This window comes from Rhineura floridana, chromosome 15, assembly GCF_030035675.1.
Source record: "Rhineura floridana isolate rRhiFlo1 chromosome 15, rRhiFlo1.hap2, whole genome shotgun sequence".
Classification (NCBI taxonomy): domain Eukaryota; kingdom Metazoa; phylum Chordata; class Lepidosauria; order Squamata; family Rhineuridae; genus Rhineura; species Rhineura floridana.
In genome coordinates, this window is record NC_084494.1 from 37,005,760 (window position 1) to 37,032,877 (window position 27,118).

The window sequence follows — 27,118 nt, forward strand, 5'->3', positions numbered from 1 at the left end:
GTGGGCCACCGGCCTGATCCATTAAATATAAAACAAGTCATGTAGGCACCATGACAGCCAGCTCCTCATTCCTTCCTAAAATACCCCCCCCATTATCTCAACTAAAAGTCAACTGGAAGAGAAAGGTCTTTAGCTAAATGAAGCCTCCAGAGTAGAAGCAGTTTACTACTGAGTATTAGCCGCTTGGGTTGAATGGCAGGGAGTGGCTATTTCCATCTCACTCTGCTTGGGAACTTCTCGAGGGCCACTTTGTGGGCCTGAATGCTGGACTCAGATGGGCCCGTGGCCTGATCCAGGAAAGGCAGTTACATTTCTTACTGAACAGCACCTGGTCAGCTGTGGGGGTGATGGCGTGTGTGTGTGGTGGAGGGGAGGAGAAAGAGAAGTTAGCACTAAGCCTAAATTCTCCCTCCCAGAACAAGCTGGGGAAATGCAGGACAGCCCGTTGGTGGCAACTGAGCGCAGGCTCTAATTTGGGCTGGTGAATTCCTGACCGTGCCAAGCGGGCCATCTCGGAAGCCACATTCTGCCCGCCTTCGGGAATGAGCAGTTTGGGAAGCCCAAACGGGGACTGTTTTCCATCCCTTGCCTTGCTGACACAGCTCTGGGCCTGCGGCTTGGCAGGAGTGGCCTGTTTCCGATAGCTCACCGGCTCTGTTTGGCTCACAGACCCAACGCTTTCTACAAGGAGGGAGGGAGGTGGGTAAGGAAGAGGTGCAGCCAAAACAGTTCAGGACAGGCTGTTCTCTGGCAGCAAGAGGGGGGAGGTGGTAGTGGTGGGGGGGAGAGAGGAACGAGGAGTTATTGCTCCCAGGGGGGAAAGGACCACGAGACTGTTCCACTTTTCACAAGTGGGCAATTTCTCCCTGATCAGCAAGAGACTTCTTTTCTTTTGACAGAAGAAAGGGGGGGGGAAGCATCAGCCAGCTCTGATGCAACTGTTGCCTTTCCGGCCACAGGGCCTGCAGAGAACTGAACGTCCCCTTCTTCGCCTGGAAAAAAAATTGCAAAAGCTTCCCTTCTGAGGAGTTTGGGTGGGACAGGGCAAGGAAGAGAACACTGGTCTTCCTTGTCCTCTTTCGCTCCCCCCCCCCCCCGGAGCTGAGAGGCATCCATGCGGCCTCTTGCTAAACCAGAGATGGGGAACGGGTGGCCATGCTAGCTGGGGCCGATGGGAGCTTGGGGGCCCAGCAATACGAGTGGAGAGACCATACCTCTGAGCAACCTTGCCAGTCGCAGCTGGTCCAGACCGCAGGACACCTGCCCGGTTTCTTCTACCGACATAGCTATTATTATTATTAATTATTACTACTATCATCATCATCATCATCATCTTTATTTATACCCCGCCCTTTTTCCAAACTGGAACTCAAGGGGGCTTCCAGATAAAAATAAGTACACATCATTAAGAACCTATAAAAATATAAAACATATAAAATCAGCATTAAAACAGGATTAAACTATTAAGATGTTAAAACCAATTACTCTTAAAATACTGCAACCCAGTTTAGGAGCATACAAGTAAAACAATAACATACAGCATCCTCTTCAGTCACGACCCTTAAAGCCTTCAGTTCCAAAGGCCTGCCGGAAGAAAAAAGTCTTCAGCTGTCGGTGGAAGGACTGCACAGAGGCGGCCATTCTTGCCTCCCTAGGGAGGGAGTTCCAGAGCCTAGGGGCAGCCACTGAAAAGGCCTTATCTCGTGTCCCCACCAGTCACACTTGTGAAGGTGTTGGGATCGTGAGAAGGGTCTCTCCTGAAGATCTCAGGGCCTGGGCAGGTTCATATAGGGAGATACGGTCTGATAAATAGCTTAGCTAAGCCATATAGGGCTTTATAGGTCATAACCAGCACTTTGAATTGTGTCCGGAAACAGACTGGCAGCCAGTGGAGCTGTTGCAGCAGGGGAGTTGTATGGTCCCTGTAACCAGCCCCAGTTAACATTCTGGCTGCAGCTCGTTGCACCAACTGAAGTTTCCGAACAGTCTTCAAAGGCAGCCCCACGTAGAGCGCATTACAGTAGTCTAAGCGGGATGTAACTAAGGCATGTGTCACCATAGCCAGATCAGACGACTCCAGGAACGGGCGCAGTTGGCACACTAGTCTTAACTGTGCAAAAGCATTCCTGGCCACCGCAGAAACCTGGGCCTCCAGGTTTAAGGCTGAGTCCAGGAGCACACCCAAACTGCGAACCTGCGTCTTCAGGGGGAGTGTAACCCCATCCAGCACAGGCTGAACCCCTATTCCCTGATCTGCCTTTCGACTGACTAGGAGCACCTCTGTCTTGTTTGGATTAAGCTTCAGCTTGTTCACCCTCATCCAGTCCACCACTGCTATCAGACACTGGTTTAGAACCAAGACAGTTTCCTTGGAATTATTTATTTATTTAATTTAATTTATATACCGCCCTAAGCCCGAAGGCTCTCTGGGCGGTGTACATAAAAGGTAAAAGCAAGCACAATATATAAATACAATAAATACAATAACTCAAGAAACAAAAACACACAAACAATACGAGAACCAAACAACATCCAGAATACAACATAGTAATAAAATACTGTTAAAATACACTTTAAAATGCCTGGGAGTATAAAAAGGTTTTCACCTGGCGCCGAAAAGATAGCAGCGTCGGTGCCAGGCGCACCTCATCGGGAAGACCATTCCACAGTTAGGTGGAAAGGAGAAGTAGAGTTGGGTGTCATCTGCATACTGATGGCACTGAACCCCAAACCTCTGGACAACCTCTCCCAGCGGTTTCATGTAGATATTAAATAGCATGGGGGACAAAACTGAACCCTGAGGGACCCCACAGGCCAACGGCCAAGGAGTCGAACAGGAATCCCCCAGCACCACCTTCTGGGTTTGACCCTCCAGGAAGAAACGGAGCCATCGTAAAACGGTGCCCCCAAGTCCCATCCCAGTAAGGCGACCCAGAAGGATACCATGGTTGATGGTATCAAAAGCCGCTGAGAGGTCCAACAGAGCCAACAGGGACACACTCCCCCTGTCCAGTTCTCTGCGTAGGTCATCTACCAAGGCGACCAAAGCCGTCTCCATCCCATAACCAGGTCTGAAACCAGACTGAAATGGATCTAGATAATCCGTTTCATCCAGGAATCCCTGTAGTTGGAAGGCCACCACACGCTCTATTACCTTGCCCAGAAATGGGATATTAGACACTGGCCGATAATTATCCATAATAGAGGGGTCCAGGGAGGGCTTTTTCAGCAAAGGCCTTACAACTGCCTCCTTTAGGCACATTGGAACTCTGCCTTGTTGTAGGGAGGCATTGACCACTCCCTTCACCCGCTCGGCCAGGCCCCCTCTGGCACTTTTAATAAGCCAGGAAGGGCAAGGGTCTAACAGACATGTGGTGGGCCTCACCTCTCCAAGCTTTCTCCAGCATAGTGTCCGCCAGAGTTTTTAATTTGCTCCAAAGGCCTAGAACTTCATCTCTCGTCACTGCTATAGGCCTCGGCTCCTCAGACTCCCTTCCTTTGGAAGCCTAGGGATCTGTCCTGCATCTTCTACCATGAAGACGGATGCATTCATCCAGCTTCTCTGCCATCTCCTTTTCCTCCTTTAGCATACCTTTGATTCCCTTGTTGTCCAAAGGTCCGGCTGCATCCTTAGGTAGTTTCCTGCTTCTAATGGGTGGTATTCAGTGCTAGTCCTACTCAGGGTAGACCCACTGAATATACATGATTAACATAGGTTCATTAGTTTCTGAACAGGCCTTAGTTGAATACAACCGAAAGCATTTAAAGAACTTTTTGATGTTGGTCTTTAGCAGTCTGCCAAAAACACATTGCCAGCAAGACCTGCTGTGCCCTAGTCTAATGCCACAACAACCAGCCTTCACTTGACACCCAATGAGCCCTTGTCCAGAAGCCCTTTTTTTACTTCCTGCTCCTCAGTCCCAGTTTTTAAAAAGCCGCTGCCAGAGCACCTGTCCTACCCAACTTTCCAAATTCCTGAGCTCTTCCTCCAACCCTCATTTCACATATGCATAGACTTGCCTTGATTTTATCTTTTGTGAGGTGTGGATGTAGAACACCTGCTTTGCATGCAGAAGGTCCCAGGTTCAGTCCCTGGGATCTCCAGTGAAAGGATTTCTGGCAGCAAGAACTGGGAAAGGCCCCTCCCAAGGCACTGGGGCGCCATTGCTTGGTACACAGTTCCAAACTTTTTAAAATTGATTTAATGATAATGTATTACCTCAAGTCAATGCTGTTGCGATTTATGCCAAATCTGCGCTTCTGAGCTGATTAGTCTCTTGTTAATTCATTCCGCTCCCTGCCAATACCCAAATTTGTGTGCCTCCCTTGGTGCACAATTATGCAAACATTCAATATCAGACATGCAAAGTTTTTCAGACATTCAGTTCAATGGGGAAGAGCTGCAGCGCAGCAGCAGAGCATCTGCTTTGCATGCAGAAGGCCCCAGGTTCAATCCCCAGCGGCATCTCCAGGAAGAGCTGGGAGAGACTCTTGCCTGAAATCCTGGAGAGCTGCTGCCAGTCACTGCAGACAATACTAAGCTAGATGAGCCCTATGTAATCCCCAAAGAAAGATACACGCTTAGATGGCTTTTTAAAAAGATTCATCACAGTGGTGGGGACCTTCTGGCCCATGGGCCTAATTAGACCAGCCAGACCCCTCCAAATGGCTCGCCAAGCTATTCTATCCGTACTTTGCCCATCATGTGACAACATCTGACATCACCTGTCACTCACGGCAGTCACACCCACCACTAGCTGCTCTTTCTACACCGCTGTATTTGCAGCCGTGGCTTGTAAAACCCAGGCTTGGCTTTTGTTTTGCACAACGATAGTTTCTTTTTAGCAGCTTTGAAATTGGTGCCTTTTCTGGGGTCCAGCATCCAGTTGCTTAGGTGGTTGCCAAGGACATTTTCGACACTGAGAATGTGTCTTCTGATGATTTAACTCAGAATGCCTCTGACTCCACCTCCCCCCCCCCCCCAGCAGATGAGAAAGCACTCCTTTACAAAGCGGCTTTAAAAACTTAACCCACTTAACAGTGAGAAGTGACTCCCTTGTCACAGCCACCTCTTTAATACAATTAAATAATTAATATACAATTAATTAATAATTATTAATAAATTAATTAATAATAATTAACACTTATAATTATTGATATAAATAATTAATAATTAAATAATTCATTTTTAATGAAATGTGAGCAGTTTCTGAGGAGGGCTCGTCCATTGCCTGTGGGGGTTCAGCGGGTGCCTGTTTTGCATGTGCACTTGCCTCCACTCAGGTCATTGTTAATCATGGCAAAATTGGGGAAGAGCCTTAACCTTGCCTCCAGGGCTCCTCTCTCTGTGTGTGATGACTTTGCTGTGCATTGATATGGCTTGCTGCTTGGTGGACCTTAGTTTGATGCTGTGAAATTGAAAGCTGCCTGGTGGGATTTATGGTTTGCTTGCTTTTGCTTGGAATGTGTTGCGGCTTGGAAATGGGAATGCCCCCTTGAGGTGCGATATGTCATGGTGCTTGGGACATTTTTTGCTGCTGGAGAGAGATGTGACTTTGAGCTGGGCTTTGAGACCACTTCAGCAAAGTATTTGTTTTTCTTTTCTTCAGAGCAGGTCACCAAAAAGAAAAAGAAAAAAAAGACAGCCACTGAAGACTGCACTTTTAAGGCCGAGTAGACCACAGAATTCTTTTTTTGTCAATGCAAAAAGGAAGCCTGTTTGCCTCACACATGGGGAGTCAGTCGCTGAAAAAAACCAAATATGGAAAGCCACAACACCAGGGGCTCCCAATCCATGGTCTATGGACTGCCAGTGGCCTGTGACATTCATTCAGGTGGTTCACGGCGTGTCTGTGGATTTGTGGTTGAAGATGGGAGATGAGACATCCATCACAATTAAAAATTATACAGCATCTAAGCACAACTCATCACAATTGCTACAACAGGCCGAAGAATCATTAAGTGGCCCACCTGGACCCTCAGCAATTTTCAAGCGGTATGTTTGGGAACCCCTGCACTACCCCACTGAACACAGCAAGTAGAATGAAATGCAAGAGTGGGGGGGAGAGAGAACCCTCAGCCTGCAGGCCTAATTAGGGCTGCTAGCCCCCCCCCCCCGCATTTGGCCCACAAGGCTGTTCTGGCCAAACCATGACCACCTGTTCCACACCTGACATTGCATGTGCCCTCAGGTGTGGGGCAGGTAAAGACGTAAAGGGGCTTGCAGACTCTGCTGCACAGCAATACCTGCCAAGTCCTGTGCAAAGCCCCAAGCACTGGGCTTGCCAAGCACTGACAATCAGGTGATGGCGTCGGGGCTGGCAAAGCTCTGCGCACCTAAGCTCCAATGGTCGTCTGAGCATCAGAGTCTGCACAACACCCTGCCCTATATCCCTGACAATCAGCTGCTTATCAGGGCTTGCCTGGCGCTGTGCACAGACAGGTGTGCAAGGACAAAATTGTGGACCCTAGGAGGCGTCTGGAGGGCAAGCAGGACCTGTTTTCCCAATGAAAGAAAGTGCGGGCGACTGTTGAGTAGGCCAGTTAAGTGGCTGCTCACTGCTCAGAAATTACACCCTCATTCTGAAGGGGAGTTTGGCCGGATGTTTTTGGTTGCTACTGCAGCTATATTGGTGCCAGATTACCTCCCAGAATAGTGTGTGAGAAAATTCAAGATATTGCAGAGGACAATGAAATGTTCCTCGAGGCGCTTCTGTTGAAGTGGTTTTGTATTACAGAAACCTGCAAAACAGTCTGACTTGCAATCTTATTCTGCATGGAACCTCACCACATTTTGAGATTGTTTCTTGCGCTAGAAAAGGTCCTCCTTAAGAGAATAGGGGTGGCTAATTCATAGGGTCGCCGTAAGTCGTAATCGACTTGAAGGCACATAACAACAACAACAACAACAAAAGGAAAGCGGAAGCTGCCTGAAGCGAACACTTTTGTTATATGTATCAAATATCAGAACTTAACAATCGGCCCTTTGGCTCTAGGGAGGCTGACCAGGTACAAGTCCAGCCCTCGGGCTGAAAGAGGTCCCTTGCCCATGAAATAACAGAACGCTAAGTCTGTTGGATACGCTAGCTAAACAGAACCTCCATAGAAAGAAGCAGTCTATGAGATGTACCCCACCACAGTCATTCACTGTTTGTGAACTTCAGTGGGGTGTGTGTGTGTGTGCTAGTAAGCCAGCCACTGCTGGAACAAGTAGAATTTGCTCGGATCCAGCGAGGCAATTATCTTATATTCTAACCCAGGGATGGGAAACATATGTGGCCCTCCAGATGTGGCTGAACTCCAACTCCCATCAGCCCCAGTGTGGCCAGCCCTCAGGGATAATGGGAGATAAGAGTCGAGCAACACCTAGAGAGTCATGGATTCCCCAGCTTTTATCTAAACTAAAGCAAGGGAAGCTAAACTGATGAAACGGAGGTTATCATACTCTGGACACATCATGAGAAGACATGATTCACTAGAAAAGACAATAATGCTGGGAAAAACAGAAGGAAGTAGAAAAAGAGGAAGGCCAAACAAGAGATGGATTGATTCCCTAAAGGAAGCCACAGACCTGAACTTACAAGATCTGAACAGGGTGGTTCTTGACAGATGCTCTTGGAGGTCACTGATTCATAGGGTCGCCATAAGTCGTGGTCGACTTGGAGGCACATAACAACAACAACAAAGCAAGGCAGCTGGGACTGATGAGAAGCAAAATGAACGCTTTTTAATTATTAGGAAGAAAACAAATATAAAAAAATCACAAATGAATATGTTGCCACTGTACAAACTAACAGAACTGCAGTGCCTCAATCACTGAGAATGGCAGCAAGGGAAAAATCAAGCTCCTGAAAAGGTGAATGGCTTGGATCCAGACCTAGTCTAACTTAGAGGAGACCTATTGAAATAATTGAGAACTAAGCTAGTTATGACTACTTGCGCCTTTTTTGTCAATGGGTTTTCTCAACATGACTAGTAGAGCAATCCTACAGATGTCAAGTCAGAAGTAAGCCCCACTAGGTTCAGGGGCACTTACTCCCAGGCAACCATGTATAAGATGGTAGCCTAAGTCTGGATCCAACCCAATGTTGCTGCTGTTTTGTCCTGAGAATAAGAAAATGAAACACACACATGAAACAAAGTCAGTAACTCAGAAGGTCTCGCAGAACAAGGTGACAGAACAACAGGGAATGTATCAAATCTTCTTTGCGATGGCAGATTTCCTTCTGGTCTTCAGCACTGCCCTCCCATCTAGGGAAAAACAGGGAGCAAAACCAACAACAAAAGACAAAACACAACACTCTTGCCCCTGCACACGAGCAGAAAAAGCAAACTTGCAAGGAAGGGTAATGCAGTGAGAAGAACTCAACTGACTGCATTTCCACCCAGATTCATGCTGCGGGTGAATGAGGGCTGGTTTGCGGGCCCCCTTCTCCTGTGAGGAGAAACTGCCAAGGGCAGAAAAATGTTTCTCTCGCAGGGTGGGGAGTGCCTGCCCAGCTTGATCTGAGACTACTGGGCCAGAATCACACTGCAAAGCTTAAGACTGAAAATACCACGAGGGTTATGAAAGAAAGATACAAACTGAGGAGCCTGCAAGCAGCACAGGGAAGTCTCTTTGACAGAGAGATGCATTTGATAATCAGCGAACACATAGTATGACACAGACACCCCATGACCCATCTTATGCAAATGAAGTCAAGGTGCAAGAAGCTGGACTACCTCTTCAGAGAGATGCATTCTGAGGTCCTGCAAAGTTGATTTCAGGCCCATCTTGTTACTGCAGGGCAAGAACACCATAAGAGCTGGTGGCAAGATATGTCTGAAACATATCCAGAACCATGGGGGGAGGGGTTATGCTGACAAAGATCAGCCGTGATTTGGTTCTTATGGAAGGTCCTCAAGTATCATTCCCCTGAAGGAAGAGGCAGGCAGAGCTGACCAACGAACTCCAAGAGAGACCCATGAATTGTGACGTCCCGTAGAGCTCCTACTGAAGCTCACAGGAGCATCACAGACCCCGGTGGCCACAAACCCCGTCAGAAACCTGAACGGCGCATGGGACTAGTGTTGTGTCTTTAAAATGGGGTTGGGACAGAGCCCTGATCTGGGCAGACCGGGAGGACTTTATAAAGGAGTGAAGGACAGGAGGCAGGTCCACAAGAGCCAACAAATGTAATCTCTATTCATTGTCTGCGTTGGGAGGACTGCCTCCTTCTGGCCACGTTGGGAACTGACCTCTCGCCCAGACGTTCCGGCAGAAATGTCCAGGGAGTCCTCAGCCCTCGAGCAGAGCAACTCGAACGTGCACCCCGGGTGGCTACAGCACACCTTGGGAGGGGGCCTTGCCGGTGATCTTGTTTGAGCACTCCAGAAGGGCATTGTGGATATCCTTGGCACAAGAGATTTGGGACTTGATCATGCTGAGGTACTGGGTGTAGGGCAGACTCTCCGCCTGGACCGCATCTGGTTTGGTGGCTGTCGGCACGAGCGTCGGGGAGTGCTTGGCGCTGTCGAAACTCTGGGAGAGACACTCGTAGGCCAAGCGCTGGGGGAGGGGAGAAGGAGCAGCGCATGAGAGCAGAAGGACTTGGCCGTGATGGATCAGGCCAAAGGGCCGACTTGCCCAGCACCCTTTTCCCAACAGCCTTTCACTGTGATGCTAGCACCTGCTAGCCAGAGCTAGAATGCCACTGTACAGGGAGGTTCCGCTTAGCTCTCAAGTACAATAGTAATGGAGAGGTCTCTCGGCCTACAAGGTGTGATAGAAAATCTGGGTAACAGATTTACAACTGTTAATTCTAACAGTTACAATTACAGGGGCAAACAAAATTTGGGCTTTTAAGGGCGGTATCCAGTGCAATTGTTTTGCTAGTGCAAGGATTTATGCTTGTGCAATGGAACTTTCCCTCTCGCTCCTCCCCCTGCACATGCCCCACAACCTCCCCAAAACAGGTTTGGAGGGTTGGGGGAGAACCCAAAACAGATTTATGGGGCGTGCAGATGGTGGTGGGGATCTGTGGTGGAAGCGTAAATTCTTGGGTAAATGGAACTAGTTATTCAGTGCAACACTGGATGCAAGCCATTGTTTTCAAAAATGGGGACTAGGAAATGTGCCTTTATCCCAGAATCCAAGGCATAGCCTGCAGCATCAAGCAGAGACTAATTAACTCTGCAATCTCCATCTCTGAACGAAATCTAGATTTCATGGGCTTCAACATCCAACTAAAATTTTGAACCCCCTCCCCCGCTGCTTTGGGCAACATCTTGCCTGATGAAGATCTCTAGAGAACTCAGAAAGCTTGCCAGCTATCTTCAAACATTTTTGTTGGTCCTCATGAAGGTATTGCCCAACTGTGGATTTTGTAGTTATTTTCTTATGGACCAACATGGCTACCTTTGCTTGTCATGTGCCTGTTTTTTAAAAAAGTCCTCTTAAGCTCGTGGACATCACCATAACTCATGGCAGTGAATTCTACCAATTAATTACACACTCTGTAAAAAAGAAGAGTTTAGAAAAAAAAAGGAGGAGGACGTATTTCATCAGGCCTGAGTCTACAGCCAATATGAAGGAATTGCATTATTTATCTAGGGACACTTACTAGGCATAACTCCAGCTGGTCACACAAGGCATAGAATTCCTCGAGGCTCTTGTCAACTCTCTGCACTGGGCCATCATTGCTTTTCCTGGAAAAGAAAAAGAAAAAAAGAAAGAGGAAAGCCAATTTTCAATTTGCACGGGTGTGGTGGGGGGAAGAGGGGGACAAACAAGAGTTGTGTGGAAAGGGGAAGGGGATTGTGGCAAACACTCACTGTCCACTATCGATGTTGGTGTTCTGAACGAAGTTCTGAGCAGCCACTTTCATCAAGTTCTGGAAATGGAAGAGAGAAACAGTATTACTGACTTACAAAACAGAAGCGATCTGTGGCGGCTGGGGGCTCCAGGGCAGTGGAGCAGTGGAATCCACTCCGGGTTTTAATCCAAACTTTCAGGAAGCTACCCAAAGTTCCAAAAGCTGATGGTACTGAATTTAAAAGAAACGCCAATAAAACATTATCCCCCCCCCCCAGAAACCGTTTGTTTTGTACTGGAACGGAGTGATGCCTTTAGGAAACCTCGTCTGTTAGGGACTTCCGTTGCTTTTGAGTTTATGCTTGCCCTTTCCATTCATGTCTTATGATAATTTAGGCTGCAATCCTAAACCCTAGGTGACAAAGATGGCCACCACTGCCACCACCAAAGCAAAGCCCTTCCACTGATATTGGCGAGGGCAGAAAGTGGTGCTGGCGGGGTAGGGGGAAATGCTGCACCAGCTACCCCTATGCTGCACCAGCTCCCGGGCTGTGCTGTGCTGTCCTGTCTGGGGCTGATGGGAGTTGTAGTCCAAAACCTCTGCAAGGCACCAGGTTGGCGAAGGGTGGTGTTGGCAATACTCTGCCAGGTAGACCATCTGTCTGACATATATAGAGCATCTTCCTATGTTCCACAGAGTGTGGAAACTGAGGCCCAGGCCATGTCAACTGCCTCCCCCAAGGCCACAAATAGCTGACTGGACTTACACAGCAATCCCAAAAGGTGCAGCTTTGTTTCCAGGATCCCGTAAGCCCAGGAAACTCAAGGACAAACCCAGCACTTTCAAAAAAACAAAAAAACCCACCCACACCCTGATCCTGGAAAATTGCTTGCCCACGCCTACAGGTCTGTGCACCGCAAAGGCAAAGAGGAGGGCAACATTCTGTTCCCTTTCAGCTCAGCTGGTTCTGGAGATATTGTTGACATTGGGATGAAGCTGCCCCCCTGTGCCCTGCTACTCCTCCCGCCACACTGACTCATTTACCAGAAGCCTTGGCCATGTGCCCTACATGGTGAAGCATCCACTCCACACCCCACCACGGGATTCCTGCTTGGGCTCCTTTCACTCTGCTCACCCTGACACACACACACACACACACACACACAGAAAAAAGTTACATTTCAGCATTTGATATATTTGGGCAAGGACTGATGCATCATTCCTTCGGACAGAGTCAGCTCTCTTACGCTGTGGTTTTAAAGGTGGTGTTAAAAATAAAACAGCTTGACTTGGCAATGGCTTTTCAAAAAACCACATGGTTGTGAATTCGAAAGAAGGGGAAGCAATGGCTATGTTGCGAAAATGATGCCAGATAAGGGTCAGCAGTCCAGATATTGGGCTTGTTTGTCCCAGTTTTCAAGAGGGGAGTGAAGTCTAAGGGTCAGAGCTGTGGTTTCTCAATGGCGTCCTGCAATCTACACCAAAAAGGAGGAAACCGGTATGGCCAGCCAGGCCAGGCATAGAGAAAGTTGGCTTTTGACCCAGGAAGGGAGGATTTAAGGGCCTTCCTCTGCTGCAAACCCACTTTGGGGCGTTGCGCTACTTCTTTCAGGTCCTCTTCGGGAGTGTCCCCTGCCTTCTAGATGGTCAGACAGCTTTCGCTCTAATTGCCTTTCTAAAGGGCAAACACATTTCATATTGCTACCATGTTGTATTTTTAAAAGACTAAAGAAATACAGTAAGAATAAAGTTACATTTCCATTTCCCTCTTTTCTTCTTTCACTTTGTCTCCCCTGCCCCAGATGTTCAGGAGAATGGAGTTTTAGCAAGTAATCATATGCCAAGCCTCCTGTTGCAAAGAGCCTGATTAAAATGTTTTGAAAAACTTAACTGGGCCAGTGAGAAGTGGGGTACACCATGTGAGCAGAACCAGTAACCCTCCAGATGTTGCTGGAGTACAACCCCCATCAGCCCCAGATGGCACAGCCCAATGGTAAGGGGTGATGGGAGTTGTGGTCCAGGAACATCTGGAGGGCCAGAGGATTACCCTCCCTGGGCTAACTCCTAGTGTGCATTACTGGGGCCTGGTTGGATGAGCTGAGGGGAGCAGGGCTGTGGAGTCGGAGTTGTGGAGTCGGAAGCAATTTTGGGTGGAGTCGGAGTTGGTAGAAATGTACCGACTCCGACTTCAAAATAAATTTTGATTGACAAATTTTTTAAAATATAAATTCAAAACGTCAAAGAAGCTTCCCGTGAAGTCAGCTGTAGTTGAGCATTTCACCATAACTCAAGATGGAAAACATTTTGTGTGACAGTGTATGACACAGGACCCAGATGAAGACAAATGCTGTGATGCCAAGATCAGCACATATTCAGGCAGCGATAAAAATGCTCCTATGAGAGCTTCCAATTTAAAAAGACATTTACAGCCCTTTCCAGGGCTGTGGAGTTGGAAGCAAGTTTGGGTGGAGTCGGAGAGTAGAAAAATAGAGGAGTCGGAGGTTTGGCGTACGGACTCCACAGCCCTGGAGGGAAGTGGACCTCTTTCAGCTTTGTCAACCTGGGTACTCTGTTGAGCATGGTACCGTTCTGGACTAGATCTGCAGGTTGGGGGCCATTAGTGGATCAGCCCCTGTAACCCTTGTCCTATGAGATCCCAAAATGGTATCTAACATCAGACCAAAGCTGCTGGATGAGATCATCTGGAGATGTGAAGCTAAATACCATTACTATACCAATGACGCTCTCTTTGTCATCTCGTTTGTGTCTCCTTTACTCCCCTTAAAAAAGCCCCAAATGCGACAGCTGTTCCTTGTAGGGGGCTCGAGCAACTCTCCTGGTTGTGCTAGTTGCCCTTTTCTGCACCTTTTCCAGCTCTACAATCTTCTTTTTGAGTTGCATCGACCATAGGTTCTGAAAAGGGCAGCCAAAATTATCAAGGAGCTGGAGCGACTCCCCTATGAGGGAAGGTTACAGCATTTGGGGCCTTTCAGTTTAGAGAAAAGGCAAGGGGTGGGCACGATAGAGGTGTATAAAATAATGCATGGGTGAAGTTTGTCTCCTTCTCTCATAATACTAGAACTTGGGGACATCCCCCAAGCATTGAGCAGGGGGTTGGACTTAATGGCCTTATAAGACCCTTCTATGATTCTGCGATCCAAGCCAGCTGAATGTTGGAAGATTCCGGGCAGACAAAGAAAGACTAGAACCTTATTTCAGTAAACGTCCGTAACCTCAGCTCCGCCCATCTCAATTTTCCCCGCCCCACTGGAGAACTTTCCTTCCCTGAACAGGCCCATTTCCTCCCCACTGTCCCCATGGAAACAGCCCAGGCGCCCCGCCCCTTGCAGACAGGCCCCGCCCCTCACCTGCAGGCTCTCCTTCAGCTGCGGCAGCAAGAGGCGGAACCGCTGCACCGGGTCGAAGTCCTGCGCCTGCGCGGCCACCTGCAGCCCGGATGATGCATGGGCGACGGTCAGGGGGCCCGCCGCGGCCTGAGCTGCCGCCGCCGCTGCTGCCTGGTGTCCGCCTACTGCCACGGCCGCTGCTGCAACGGCGGGGGGCCCCACTTGAGCCTGCGTCTGCAGCAGCGTTAGTTGCTGCGGCTGTGGTGGTTGCTGCGTCGGCGGCTGTGGCGGTTGCTGCTGCTGCGTCGGCGCCGCCGCCATCTCCTCTCCCTTCCGGAGTTTCGCCTCGGGGGACTACCGCTCCCGGCATGCAGTGCGCCGACATGAGGGGAGAAGGCGGGGCCTAGATGCTTCAACGCCCGGTGTGCACGGCGGGAGGAGGAGGTGCGGATGGAATGGATCCCGGCATGCATTGCGCGAGTCCTGACAGGAACAAGTCTGTTTTAAAAAGTTAAAAAGGCGGCCTGGACTGTGTTTCCCAGCATGCATTGCGCGAGCTCCGTCGGCGACTATATTTCCCAAAATGCATTGCGAGAGTCCTGCGGGGCGGCTGGCTGCTATATTTCCCGGCCTGCCTTGCGCTATCCCGCAGTAAATCCCTTTTTCCCTCAACTGCAGAAACAAAAACAATGACTTTCTAGGTCTATTAAAAAAAACACATTCGCCCCCCCTCGGCCTGTATTGAGCGGTCCCTTCCCGTCGGTCGCCCTTTCTCTCCGGCCGGAAGTGGCTCTGCACAGCTCGGACTACGTTTCCCAGCGGGCTCCGCAGCGGAAGTGCTTTGAAGCCCCGCCCGCGCGCAACCAATCGCTGCTGCTGCTGCGGCGGCGGCTTCTCCTGCGGGCATCGCGATGGCGCCCACGATCCAGACCCAGGCGCAGCGGGAAGAGCCGGGCCACAGGTACCGGTGGTGACGTCACCCCTCCCGGACGCCTGGGTCCCGTGGGTGAAAGAAGGGGAGGATGGGTGGGTCCCGAACGCCGGGGTCCCTTGGTTGGGAAAGGCCAGGGGGGAAGGGTCAGCAGGGGTGACAGCCTGACCCCGGACTCCTGGGTCCCCAAGATACCTCCCTGGCGCCAGGAGGGGCCGCCCACCCGTTTCTCTGGAGGTCCCTCCGTGCGGTCGGCGCTTTGCGAAGGTCCCTGCTTCAATCGGCATGCAGTGGCAGCGCCTCCGGAGCTGGAGCGGACTTGGCTGGCGACCCCCTCTCCTAACCAGGGTGGGGATGTGGCTCACTCGGGTTCAAAGCTCTTCACGTGCTCCTTCATCACCATCATCGTTATTAATAATAAGTCTTTCAAAAACGCATTTGAGGTTATTGATCTACAGATACTGTTTTCATTCTGCACCTCCAAGCGCAAATTTACGTTCCCCGGGGCGCCTTTTATCCATTTATTCCTGGGCTCCTACTGGGAGGAAGGGCAGGATATAAATCTAATAAATAACATTTATTAGATTAGAATAGTAATAATGAAAAAGTGCGTGCAAACTGATGCAGCCAGTAAAGCCAGCTAATTAAAAGCAGCAACAGCCCATTCCAACAGACAGTAAAATACAGCTGCTCTAAAGTTAAAAATATGAGTAGTTCTTACAAGCCCCGGGCAAATAGAAATGTTTTCATTTGGTGGCTAAATGAGAGTAAGGAGGTGGGCCTTTGATGGGGAGACCACTCCAAAGGGGGTTGGACTTGATTACCTCATATGCCCCTTCCAACTCTACTATTCTATGATAAGGCTCTCTGTCTATCAGCACCCAACACAATTCAGATGGTGGGAGCACCCAGAGAAAGGCCTGATGGGAATCCAACTGGATGGGCAGATTGATACAGGAAAAGGCAGTCCAACACATATCTGGGCCCTAAGCCATGTAGGGCTTTAAAGGTTAAGACCAGCACTTTGAACTGAGCCTGTGGAATTGTTTCAATACAGGTGAGAGATAATTCTGCCCCCTCCCCATCCTGTAGGCACAGCACCATAGCCACAGTGTTCTGGACTAGCTGTGATTTCCAAACTGGGAGCTCTACATAACGTGCGTTGCAGTAATCAACGCAAAAAGTTACCAAGGCATAGATAACTATGGTTAGGCTTTCCAGCAGAGATTGCATCTGGGTATCAGCTACAACTGACAGCTGGTCCTTCCTGCTGTTACCTTGTAATCCTTACAACAGCCTCGTAAGGTTGCATAGTCTCTGTATCCTCATGTTGCAGGTGGTAGGGCGATATTGAATGTGGCAAGGTTTAAACCAGAGATGAATTTGTTCGTGGCATGGTCTCATTTGCCACCGTGCTCGTCGGACCTTCTCCCATCTAATTTCATAGGCATCTCCCCATTTCTTTGGTGCTGAATAACCATTCTAAGGCGTCATTGATGCCATCTCTTTGTCTGTTTTTCCTCAGGCCCAACTCCCACCGGACCCTCCCTGAGAGGTAAGGATTGCCTCCCCGCCTTTCCTCCTTTCTCACCTCCTTGGAGCATGGCAGGTGGACTCATCTCTCTCTCCCTCCTCTCTGCAGATCGGGGGTGGTGTGCCGGGTCAAGTATTGCAACAGTCTCCCCGATATCCCCTTTGACCCCAAATTCATCACATACCCATTTGACCAGAACAGGTGAGCAAGGAAGAGCTCGGATGTGGGGCTGGCATTGTTGGGCATTTGTGCATGCACAGTGGATCCACCTGGGCTTGAAAGAGACCAGACTGACCTCTCTACATTGGGCTGGGTGGGGCAGTTGTCCTTGTATTTTGCATACAATACAATGAGTGGTGAGTTAATTCTGTTATGTTTGCAGACTGTCGGGGTGTGAAGTGTCAAACAGAGATAACTCCTTAAGAGTTTGCATTTAAAAATATATGTGCAATGCTTATACAAAAAAAAAAAATTCAGTGAAGCAGACAAGAGTGAATGGACAGTTGTTACTTGCTCAAGTGTATTTTTTAAAATCCGTTTTAAATTGGCACTGTTTTTTCTGCTGTAGTTATTTTACTGTTAGCTGATTTAGGCATCATCTGCGGAAAGACAAGGTACAGATCCAGCTAACAAATGCTACTTTGTTCAGCATTCCAATAAGTAACAAAGAATGTCTGGGTCTTCCTAAATGTATTTGTTAATTGAAGTCTCCCTTGTCCCTAATCTGTAACTGGTAACTCTTAGCTATTTCTCTTAACTATTTATCAGATTCTTAGTGGTCATTCAGTCACTGCAGGTATGTTTAAAGCTTAAATGAGAGTTAAAAAGAAAAAAAGAATATGTACGTCTGAACATATATGTTGTATTAGGCTGTGAATAGAAAGGTGGTTTGTCATAAACTTTTCTAAATCTGAATTTCATGTGCCATAAAAAGTTAGGGCTGCATTGCTTAGTAGATTAATCAGTTTTAAAAGGCGTCCCCAGTTAATTGCATTTCAGATTTAAATAAGTAGTTATTACAATTCTTGTGAAAAGTGCAGATTGAAGGCACAAATTCTCTGCTATGTCAGAGGGAAAGGAGAATGCCCCTACTAAGGTGGTGCCATGGGCTTTGCCACAGGCACTTTCTAAATTCAAAGGAAGTTGTGGGTTTTTTCATTTGGAAGTATAGTTTATGTTCACATGCACATTTATGCAATCTAATGGAATAATTTATTAATACTCGTAAAAGTGCTCTTTAGTTGGGGAATAGCGTTTTAAAAGCTCATTACATATCTGTGCAGAAGTGGAAAATGTTCGTTTTTATAATATTTTTAAACAATTACTCTTGGTTTTCAAACTGTTGCGTAGGCATTTCCTGTGGGTTGATGTGTCTCTTGCTACTGTTGGCTTCCAGGTTTGTACAGTACAAAGCTACCTCTCTGGAGAAGCAGCACAAACATGACTTGCTGACTGAGCCTGACTTGGGGGTCACCATAGATTTGATCAACCCTGATACGTATCGCATTGACCCCAATGGTGAGGAGAGCTGGGAAGGGCCTGGTCTATACTGATCGAAGCTTGTGTGCCTGGTTGTGGAGATGTGTGTAAGTGCTGTGTGAGGAGAACCCGTGGAATAAATTTTAAACAAATGGCGGACTGCTTGATATAACACACAAGTATGTTGGGTATAAAGATGACAGTTATTAAACATACACGGCCAAAACAATATGCAATGGGTGCATCCTTGTATGACCGGATCAGTCTGTGGTGGATGTGCTGCAGCTCACAGTCTAGACTCCAGAAACCCTTTCCAGGCAGTTACTGATAAGGCTGACTAGAGAAGGTTGCAAGGAGACGTGCCTAGAATCAGTGGAGACTGGCAGCTCTGATGCCAGTGGGGTAGTGAATCTGCTCTGGGTTTTCGCCCAAACTTTCAGCACCTCGGGCAGCTCCTCGAAAAGTGTGGACTAAATCCCAGCGTGGATTCACCGTCCCACTGACATCAGAGCCACCAGTCTCTACTGCCTAGGATAACTAGAGTTCCCTGGGTGTGTAAATGTGGTGAAACACCCTGCAGTCCCTGACTTGGCTGTCCTCTCTTTGGCCTCTTGCAGTCCTCCTAGATCCTGCTGATGAGAAATTGCTGGAGGAGGAAATTCAAGCGCCAACCAGTTCCAAGAGGTAACATGTGTTCCTGTGCTGTGATTCCAAGCCCCAAAGCACCCTTCTGGCCGCAGCCACCCACAAGAAAACTCTTTACCAAGCTCTGTTGTGTCTTGAGTTCTCTAAGCAGTCTCACCAGATGTGCCCTCTTGAATCTTCAAGCCGTCATAATCTCCTCCTGGTTACTTCACTTCCAAGCCTTTTCCTGAGAGATTCCTGCCACCTCTCCTTTAAGCTGTTTCCTGCTGCGGAAGACAGTCAGCCTGCCAGCCTTTTCTAAAAGTCCTCGCCTAAACTTAACCTTCACCTCTGGGGCCACATGACACTTCCCCTCCGCGTATCCTATCCTGTGATGTTCACTGGTCAGGAGTTCGCCCCCTCCCCACCTCCACAGCTTCTGCCCATGTAAATGCAGATCAAACAGTGCCCCCTTGTTCCGAACAGCATCGGACACATGACACTAAATAAGCTTTAAACAATACTCGCTTTAAAGTAGGGGCCAGTAGCCGGAACTGTATATTCTTAGAAAAAACATACTGGTCTCTGCCAAGAAATCCTATGACCTAGCTAAATTGTGTAAATTAAGAAATGTGTATGTTTCTGTTGCCGCTGGTAGTGAGAAGGGGTAATCCTGCAGACCCTCCCTCTTTGACTTCCCAGACCTTGCTCTCAGTTGCCATCACTGAAGTCATGAGGGCTAGGAACATGACTGCCTGTCTCTGGGACTTGGAGATTTGCGTCACTCAGAAATGCCTCTAGAGGGAGACAGAGACCCATGTGTGTTTTGTACTGTTTTTCCCCCTCCCTCTGCCTCTCCCTGCAGATCCCAACAGCATGCCAAGGTAGTGCCATGGATGAGGAAGACGGAATACATCTCCACAGAGTTCAACCGCTACGGTGTCTCCAATGAGAAGCCAGAGGTTAAGTGAGTAGAAACATCCAGGCTTTGACAACATTGGAATACTTGTGTTGATATAGCTGCCGTGTCCCTTTCCTGCACAGAAAACAAAACAGTCTCCAGTGAGAATTTGCTTCTGGAGCAGGGCTTCAAAGCCTCCAGAGAGATCTGTTCAAAGCAGTTTCTCAAAGTTCCTCTTGAGGACCATTATGGTCCTCTTTCACCGGGTAGGTGACTCCTGCCTGATATCTTCCCTGGTTCTCAATCAGGATTGGTGTGTCTGTCAAGCAACAGTTCACAGAGGAGGAAATCTACAAGGATAGAGATAGCCAGATTGCAGCCATTGAAAAGACCTTCGAGGATGCTCAGAAATCGGTGAGCTGCCCCCTCCCCTGCGGGACCTTTGTGAAGGGCTTAAAGAAGGAACTGGGTGGGGGTGGGGGAACGGACAGCCAAAAACTTTGCCGCCCAGAGGTTTATAAGCTCCCTGAAAGCATTCTCAGTTCTGCTTCTGTTGGTTGACTTAAAGCAGCCTCCAGGTCAGGGAGAGGGGAGAAAAAGATCTTTGCTTTTAGGGGATTTGGGGACGTGGTTTCAAGGAGGCTGTTTGCATCCTTGCGGCCACCACTACTCTTGCCCAAATGTCTCATAACTGAATTTGCCACCCTGGCCTCTTTTGGGAGGAAGGCTGGGAGAGATATTTAATAAATACATATATTCTGCCTCCAGATCTCTCAGCACTACAGCAAGCCTCGGGTCACTCCAGTGGAGGTCATGCCCGCCTTCCCTGACTTCAAGGTGAGATCAGAGGAAGGTGCAGTTGTGCAGAGCAGAGGTTTGCTGGCCCTGGGGGAGTGGCAGTGTGGGTGGAAGACGCAGGCCTTGGAGGCGAGGGGACCTCGCACGGAGGGAGGGGCAGGTTTGGCATGTCCTGCCCCAGAAATGAGGGAGAGGGGTGGTCCAGGGTACACTTTACTGTAGGCTAAGACGAGGGGAAGAGAATCTGAGTGTGTGGGGCGTGCTAGATCAGCACCCAGCCCTGGTATATAGCACCCCCGCTCTCACCACTAGGCATCTATTATCTCACTTGGTTCTTTGCTCTTTTGACTACGAGTCTTCCTTTTTTTTAAAAAAAAGGGTGAGAACCTTAGGATTCTGTTCCAAGCCCAGAGAGAGGAGCAGGAACCGGGGGTTGGCGAACTAGCCATAACTGCATTTTAGCCCTTCTCCCACCCCCGGTCTGTCTTCTTCCACCTCCATCCTCATCATGCATGTGGAAGCCCCTCAGTTCTCCCCCCGCAACACTACACAGTCTGAGGGATGAACCATGAAGAAGGGCATTGCACTGTGCAGGATGAGGCCCAGCTAAGTAGGTCTTGGCAGCTGTGCCTTGTTTTTGGAGGGCCTTGCTCTGCTGTAAGCTGATGTTCTCCCTCCCTCCCAGATGTGGATTAACCCCTGCGCTCAGGTCATCTTTGACTCTGACCCGGCGCCAAAGGACACCAGCGGGTCAGCCGCCCTCAAGATGATGTCCCAGGCCATGATCAGGTACTGCCTCATTTGGGTCCTGAAGCGCTGGGTATGCGGTCAACCCAGCAGTTTTTGTCTTAATGCCATTCGACCCAGATGATTTAAAAACACAACCCCCCCCCATTAATTGGGAACATGCGAAGTTCTCTTACCCCAAGTCAGGGCACTGAATCCCTCCAGCCCGGTGCTTGTCTGCCAGGCAATGGCTCTCCGGGCTGGTCTTCCTCACCACCTGCCACTTAATCCTTTTCATGGGAGATGCCGCAGATTGAACCTGGGACCTTCTGCGTGTGAAGCAGACGCTCTGCCACTGAGCTGCGGTCCCTCCTGGTCGGTTCTGGCACAGTGAGGGAAAGGAACGTGGGGAGCTGCTTTATCCCAAGTCAGCGCATTGGTCCATATAGCTCAGCATGGTCTGCACTGGCTGGCAGCACTGGCTGGCCGGGGTGTCAGATGGGGGATGTTCCCAGCTCTGCCTGGAGATGCCGTGCTCGGGGTTGAACCTCAGGCCTTCGTATGACAAGCCGATGTTCTGCCACTGAGCTCCAGCCACCGCTCCAAGAAACTGGTTTGTGCTTCATTCACGTAATTGGTAACATCCCTTCCTTCCTTCCTTCCTTCCTTCCTTCCTTCCTCCTCTTTCACCCCCCGCTGCAACTGCAGGGGCATGATGGATGAAGAAGGGAACCAGTTTGTGGCCTACTTCCTTCCTGTGGACGACACGATGCGCAAGCGGAAACGTGACCAAGATGAGGAGATGGACTACACCCCCGAGGATGTGTATGTGCTTGGGGTGGTGGGGGAGGGCAGCGGTTGTCTGGCTGAGAAAGTAAGAGTGAAAGGAGGCCAAAAAAATACAAAAACCCTGCATTTGGAAAACCAACATGTCAGGCATCTAGTCTAGCCTTCTCCCTAACACACTAGCTTTTTTGTATGCGGGTTTCCCCACCTTTATTTGTACGGAGGAATGTTCCATAATATGAGCTTCTACCGGCAGCTTAAGAACAGAGGAAGCGGCCTTGTACCAAGTCAGGCCAATGGTTGATCTGGCTCAGTACTGGCAGCACTGACTGGCAGCGGCAGCTCTCAGGGTTTCAGACAGGGGATGTTCCCAGATGCCCTTGGGGACTGAACCGGGAACCTTCTGCTTGCAAAACCAGATGTTCTGCCATAGTGCTATGGCTCCTTCAGCCCACCCACAGGGTAGCTTTCTTCTTGAGGTCTAGGCCTTTGTTTGAAATTAAGGAAACATAGGCTTACCTTTGGCATAAGTCTTTTGCATACTATGTGTATGTTTTTACTTTAAAACTGGTACCATAAAATCTGAAGTCGGCAACAGTTGCCCTATTTTGTATCAACTGTTCTGCCCGCCATGAGTCGGAGCAAATTTCTACCCCAGGTGCAACCTGCAGAGACATCATCTGTTGCTGCTCACACATTTCCAAAGCCTTTTTCCCCCTTGGCCTTGAAGACTAGAAACTTGTTAGAAAGACAAAGCTCTTGAGATGCTGAATTCTGCACTGTTACCAAATTCTGTGCCTTTTCCTGCATTTGCATGCCATTATTCACAGCCCCAACAAAGGCTGTCCAGCCTTCAGCTATTTTAAGGGAGCCTGGCCAGTGTGGGTCACTCTGTCCGCTGATGGGATGATGGGGAGCAGGCAAGAGAGTGTCTTGGAATGAGTACGGGAAACGCCAGAGGGTGCAGGGCTGGGCTTCTCTCCCAGGGAGCTTATGTTCCAGGCGGCTGAGAAGCTCTCGTCCTTCTCTTCCTCCACCTTCAGGTACGAGTATAAGATCGCCCGGGAATACAACTGGAATGTCAAAAACAAAGCCAGCAAGGGCTATGAGGAGAACTACTTCTTCATCTTCCGAGAGGGCGACGGGGTCTATTACAACGAACTGGAGACCAGGTGAGGAGGAAGAGGAGGAAAACTGGAGCCCTTTGGTTTGGGTAGCCTTTGGGGGCAGGAGGTTTGTGGCACGGTTGTTGTTGTTATGTGCCTTCAAGTTGATTACGACTAATGGTGACCCTATGAATCAGTGACCTCCAAGAGCATCTGCCATGAACCACCCTGTTCAGATCTTGTACGTTCAGGTCTGTGGCTTCCTTCATGGAGTCAACCCATCTCTTGTTTGGCCTTCCTCTTTTTCTACTCCCTTCTGTTTTTCCCAGCATTATTGTCTTTTCTAGTGAATCATGTCTTCTCATGATGTGTCCAAAGTATAACCTTAGTTTCATCATTGTAGCTTCTAATGATAGTTCTGGTTGAATTTGTTCCCAATTAACACCCAATTATGTGTCTTTTGCACTGTCCATGGTACCCGCAAAGCTCTCCTCCAACACCACATTTCAAATGAGTTGATTTTTCTCTTATCCACTTATTTCACTGTCCAACTTTCACATCCATACATAGAGATCGGGAATACCATGGTCTGAATGATCCTGACTTTGGTGTTCGTGATACATCTTTGCATTTGAGGACCTTTTCTAGTTCTCTCACAGCTGCCTTCCCCAGTCCTAGCCTTCTTCTGATTTCTTTACTATTGTCTCCATTTTGGTTAATGACTGCGCCAAGGTATTGATAATTCTTGACAAGTTCAATGTCCTCATTGTCAACTGTAAAGTTACATAAATCTTCTGTTATTAGTTTAGTCTTCATGATGTTCAACTGTAGTCCTGCTTTCATGCTTTCCTCTTTAACTTTCATCAGCATTCATTTCAAATCATTACTGGTTTCTGCTAAGAGTATGGTATCATCTGCATATCTAAAATTACTGATATTTCTCCCTCCAATTTTCACACCTCCTTCATCTTGGTCCAATCCTGCTTTCCATATGATATGTTCTGCGTATAGATTAAACAAATAGGGTGATAAAATACACCCCTGTCTCACACCCTTTCCGATGGGGAACCAATCGGTTTCTCCATATTCTGTCCTTATAGGTTGCGCATCAGGACAATCAGATGCTGTGGCACCCCCATTTCTTTTAAAGCATTCCGTAGTTTGTTTGTTTATTTATTATTTACATCACATCCCAGCAAGGGTGTGTGCCTTTCTTCTGTCTAACTCCTCCGCTCCTCTCCCAACACAGGGTGCGTCTGAGCAAACGGCGAGCCAAGGCTGGGGTGCAGTCCGGAACCAATGCTGTGCTGGTGGTCAAGCACAGGGATATGAACGAGAAGGAGCTGGAGGCACAGGTACGGCTGGTGCGGAAGCCCCAGAGGGCGGAGGAAGGAGGTGTGGGCCCAGGAGTCCTGGCCCTGAGGGCCACACACACACATATACCCACTCTTGGTCGCTGGAGTCAGTTCCTTTCCTATAGCTGGATAATGAACTGAAGCAGGACTTTTAAAAAACCAATTCCTAGAGGATGGTGAATCACTGGTTGTTAGTCTTGACTGGGAAGGCAAAAATCCAGGGGGCAGCTCAACATTGGAGCTCCTATAACTCTAATAAATAATAACTAAGCATTTGGGACCTGGCCCACCCGGGCTGCTGAAGGCTAGGCCTTTTCCGATAAGGACCCACTGGAAGAGATGGGGTGTGTGCGGCAGGGAGAGGCCAAGAGAACCCCAGTGGGGAGAAGATCCCTCTGCTCCCTGATGTGCTCTGGCTTCCCACCTCTGCCCAGCTCCAAACCTTTTGTGAACCATGTTGGTACTCTTGGCCATGATAGCTCCATGGAACCTCCATGTTCCAAGGTAGTGTATCTTTGAGCCCCATGTATGGAGGGAGAGCTGCAGAACAAGACTGTGCCCGCCTCCCTCACTTGGAAGCTTCTGAAGGGCAGCTGGACAGCCACTGCTGTGGGAGAGTGCGCAGGACTCAACGAGCCCTCAGTCTGGTCCAGCAAGGGAACTGAGTCCCTTGGGTGGATGCGTGGAATTCAGCTGGGGTTTGCCCTTCCCTGAATTGCCCCGTAACCCCCAGCTCCATGTCTGTCCCCTCTAGGAAGCCCGCAAAGCCCAGCTAGAGAACCACGAGCCAGAGGAGGAAGAGGAGGAGGAGATGGACTTGGGCAAAGAGGTGCAAGGCTCAGGTATGTGCGGGATGGCTGCGTCGCTCCTCAGGGCTTTCCTGCCTCCCTCATTTCTGTTCACAGCTGAGGATGCCTCTGAAATGGCCGGGCTATCCTGGGTGGTCCTGAGGCCAACCTTCACAGTAAAATGGGGGACCTTCTTTGAAGGGCATCCTGTCTGTCTGTCTCTCTGCCTACCCTTTTTTGGGGTACCCAAAACATTCCAAAGCTGCTCCATCATCTCTCGCCACGTTGGCTGGCTCAGTGATAGCCCTTTCTCTTAGAGGGGATGATTCTGCCTTTCACCTTCTCTCTCCATTGGTTGTCTCTCTTTAAAGCCGGCTGGTGTTTTCCTCTCGCCACTTGCTTCTCCCCCTTAAAAGTTGGCTTCTTCAGGGCTCTTTGCTCCATGCCTCTGCGTCCATCTCTCTCTCTTTTTCCTTCCACCTAGACGAAGAGCCGGAGAAAGGTAGCGGGAGCGAGAAGGAAGCCAGTGAGGCGGAAGAGGACGAGGAAGGCCGCTCTGCCAGCGAGAGTGAGCCAGAGGCCAGTGAAGGGGAGGGGGTGGGTGCCGAGGAGAGCGAGGAGGACGAACGGGCGGCCCGGGACAAGGAGGAGATCTTTGGCAGCGATGATGACGAGGAGGAAGAGGAGGAGGACTCTGAGCAGGAGGGCGGCCGGCCCGAGGGGGACGAAGATGAGAGTGGCAGCGAGGAGGAGGAGGAGGAGGAAGAGGAAGAGGAGGAGGAAGGGGGGAGCCGGCGCCAGCAGCGTCGCAGCAGCCACAGCCCGTTCCACAGTGGCAGCGATGATCACTCCAATCACGAGGAGGAGGAGGAGGAAGGGGAGGCCAGCGCTAGCGAGGCCCCGTCGGAGTCCAGTGAGGAGGGCAGTGACAGCGATTAGTGTTCTGGGGGCACCTCGTGCCGTGGCTGTCGGTGTCTCCTTTCAGAACAAGACTGCAACTCTCACCTGGAGGAAGGACAGCTGGGAACGATTGGTGCTTACCTTAGCTGCTGCTGTTGCTGCTGGTCGTTCCCTCCTTGCTAGTAAGTCAAGGGGATTCAGGGAAGCTTCTTGTCCCATGGCGTTAGAGGTAGATAGGAGGACTTCCCCCCTCGCCACCCCTTTCCACTGATGATCCTCCACCTCTGCTGTCAAACTCTTGCAGCAAACCTTATGCAGAAAGACTGGTGTGTTAACTTTTGGAGGGGGGCACATTGTTGGTTCCTTGGCTGACATTCTTGTTGTTCTTTTCATTGCTGTACAGAATGTGCTGTGTTGCAGATCCTAACCCCCGAAATAAAAGCATTTTCTCTCTTGAATCTCTGGTCTTTTGTATGGGGGCCATGTGATGTTCCTGCTTATAGTGTAAATATGGTAAGTGCTGTTTATATAGAAGACATATGGTAAGTGGAGTGAAAGAGGAGGGGGGAGTACATGAGCAGTAGAATGCTGGATGATTGGCTGAGCGTTTGAATGGCTGGGAGTATAAATGGAAGAAGGACAGTTGAATTGGGGTGGATGTTGGGAGTGTGGAGAAAGAGGGAGTTGGAGTTCTGATTAATAAGTCAAGTACAAAACAGGAATAGATGAAACCATACGCTTGTGAAACATTCTAAAACTAATCTTGTTATTTCTGATATTTAATAAATACTTATTTGGTTTACCAAAGGCCGGATCCTTGGCTGGGGGATATACATACCAGAAGGGAGGGCAAGGTAATTACCAAGGCTGAACAGAAACAGTATCTAATGGTGGCAGCGGTGAAGGGAGGAATAATAACAATTCAAGTATCCAGAGCAACCCAGAATTGTATGCGTTATCTATAAAGATACAAGGGGGTTGGGAACAGCATAAGCATGCAGTCACAAAAGTAACCAGCTAGAGAGAGACTCAGGCAAAGTCTCTGGGAGT

At 49.2% G+C, this 27,118-nt stretch overlaps 2 protein-coding genes across 4 annotated transcripts; one reads left to right on the forward strand and one right to left on the reverse strand.

Moving 5' to 3' along the window:
• Nucleotides 1-677: 677 nt before the first annotated feature.
• On the reverse strand, nucleotides 678-14,600 carry MED29 (mediator complex subunit 29). 3 transcript variants are annotated; one of them, XM_061596906.1, is made up of 5 exons: nucleotides 14,162-14,597; nucleotides 10,813-10,871; nucleotides 10,602-10,686; nucleotides 7,581-7,700; nucleotides 680-5,850 (listed from the first exon to the last, which is right to left on the reverse strand). In XM_061596906.1, exons 1-5 carry the CDS (start codon nucleotides 14,459-14,461, stop codon nucleotides 5,827-5,829), a joined length of 588 nt encoding a protein of 195 aa, XP_061452890.1. In that variant the 5' UTR covers nucleotides 14,462-14,597; the 3' UTR covers nucleotides 680-5,826. The 3 variants fall into 3 exon arrangements, with proteins under 3 accessions (XP_061452887.1, XP_061452890.1, XP_061452888.1); XM_061596903.1 differs by having other exon boundaries at nucleotides 678-7,700; nucleotides 14,162-14,600; XM_061596904.1 differs by lacking the exons at nucleotides 680-5,850; nucleotides 7,581-7,700 and adding an exon at nucleotides 7,705-9,547 and having other exon boundaries at nucleotides 14,162-14,584.
• PAF1 (PAF1 homolog, Paf1/RNA polymerase II complex component) lies at nucleotides 14,475-26,526 on the forward strand. Its single transcript, XM_061596899.1, has 14 exons — nucleotides 14,475-15,101; nucleotides 16,597-16,626; nucleotides 16,714-16,806; nucleotides 18,002-18,123; nucleotides 18,702-18,768; nucleotides 19,574-19,675; nucleotides 19,918-20,023; nucleotides 20,378-20,446; nucleotides 21,093-21,196; nucleotides 21,842-21,958; nucleotides 22,963-23,091; nucleotides 24,275-24,380; nucleotides 25,135-25,222; nucleotides 25,653-26,526. Exons 1-14 carry the CDS (start codon nucleotides 15,052-15,054, stop codon nucleotides 26,105-26,107), a joined length of 1,638 nt encoding a protein of 545 aa, XP_061452883.1. The 5' UTR covers nucleotides 14,475-15,051; the 3' UTR covers nucleotides 26,108-26,526.
• The last annotated feature ends 592 nt before the right edge of the window (nucleotides 26,527-27,118 follow it).

What these genes read in the sequence shown, in the direction of transcription:
- MED29 (XM_061596903.1), bottom strand. Translation starts at nt 14,461, where the DNA reads ATGGCGGCGGCGCCGACGCAGCAGCAGCAACCGCCACAGCCGCCGACG. An exon ending in AGCTGAAGGAGAGCCTGCAG is followed by an intron (nt 10,872 to 14,161) that starts GTGAGGGGCGGG and finishes TTCCATTTCCAG; the next exon opens with AACTTGATGAAAGTGGCTGC. An exon ending in ACCAACATCGATAGTGGACA is followed by an intron (nt 10,687 to 10,812) that starts GTGAGTGTTTGC and finishes TTTCTTTTCCAG; the next exon opens with GAAAAGCAATGATGGCCCAG.
- PAF1 (XM_061596899.1), top strand. Translation starts at nt 15,052, where the DNA reads ATGGCGCCCACGATCCAGACCCAGGCGCAGCGGGAAGAGCCGGGCCAC. An exon ending in GACTACACCCCCGAGGATGT is followed by an intron (nt 21,959 to 22,962) that starts GTATGTGCTTGG and finishes CTCCACCTTCAG; the next exon opens with GTACGAGTATAAGATCGCCC. An exon ending in TACAACGAACTGGAGACCAG is followed by an intron (nt 23,092 to 24,274) that starts GTGAGGAGGAAG and finishes CTCCCAACACAG; the next exon opens with GGTGCGTCTGAGCAAACGGC.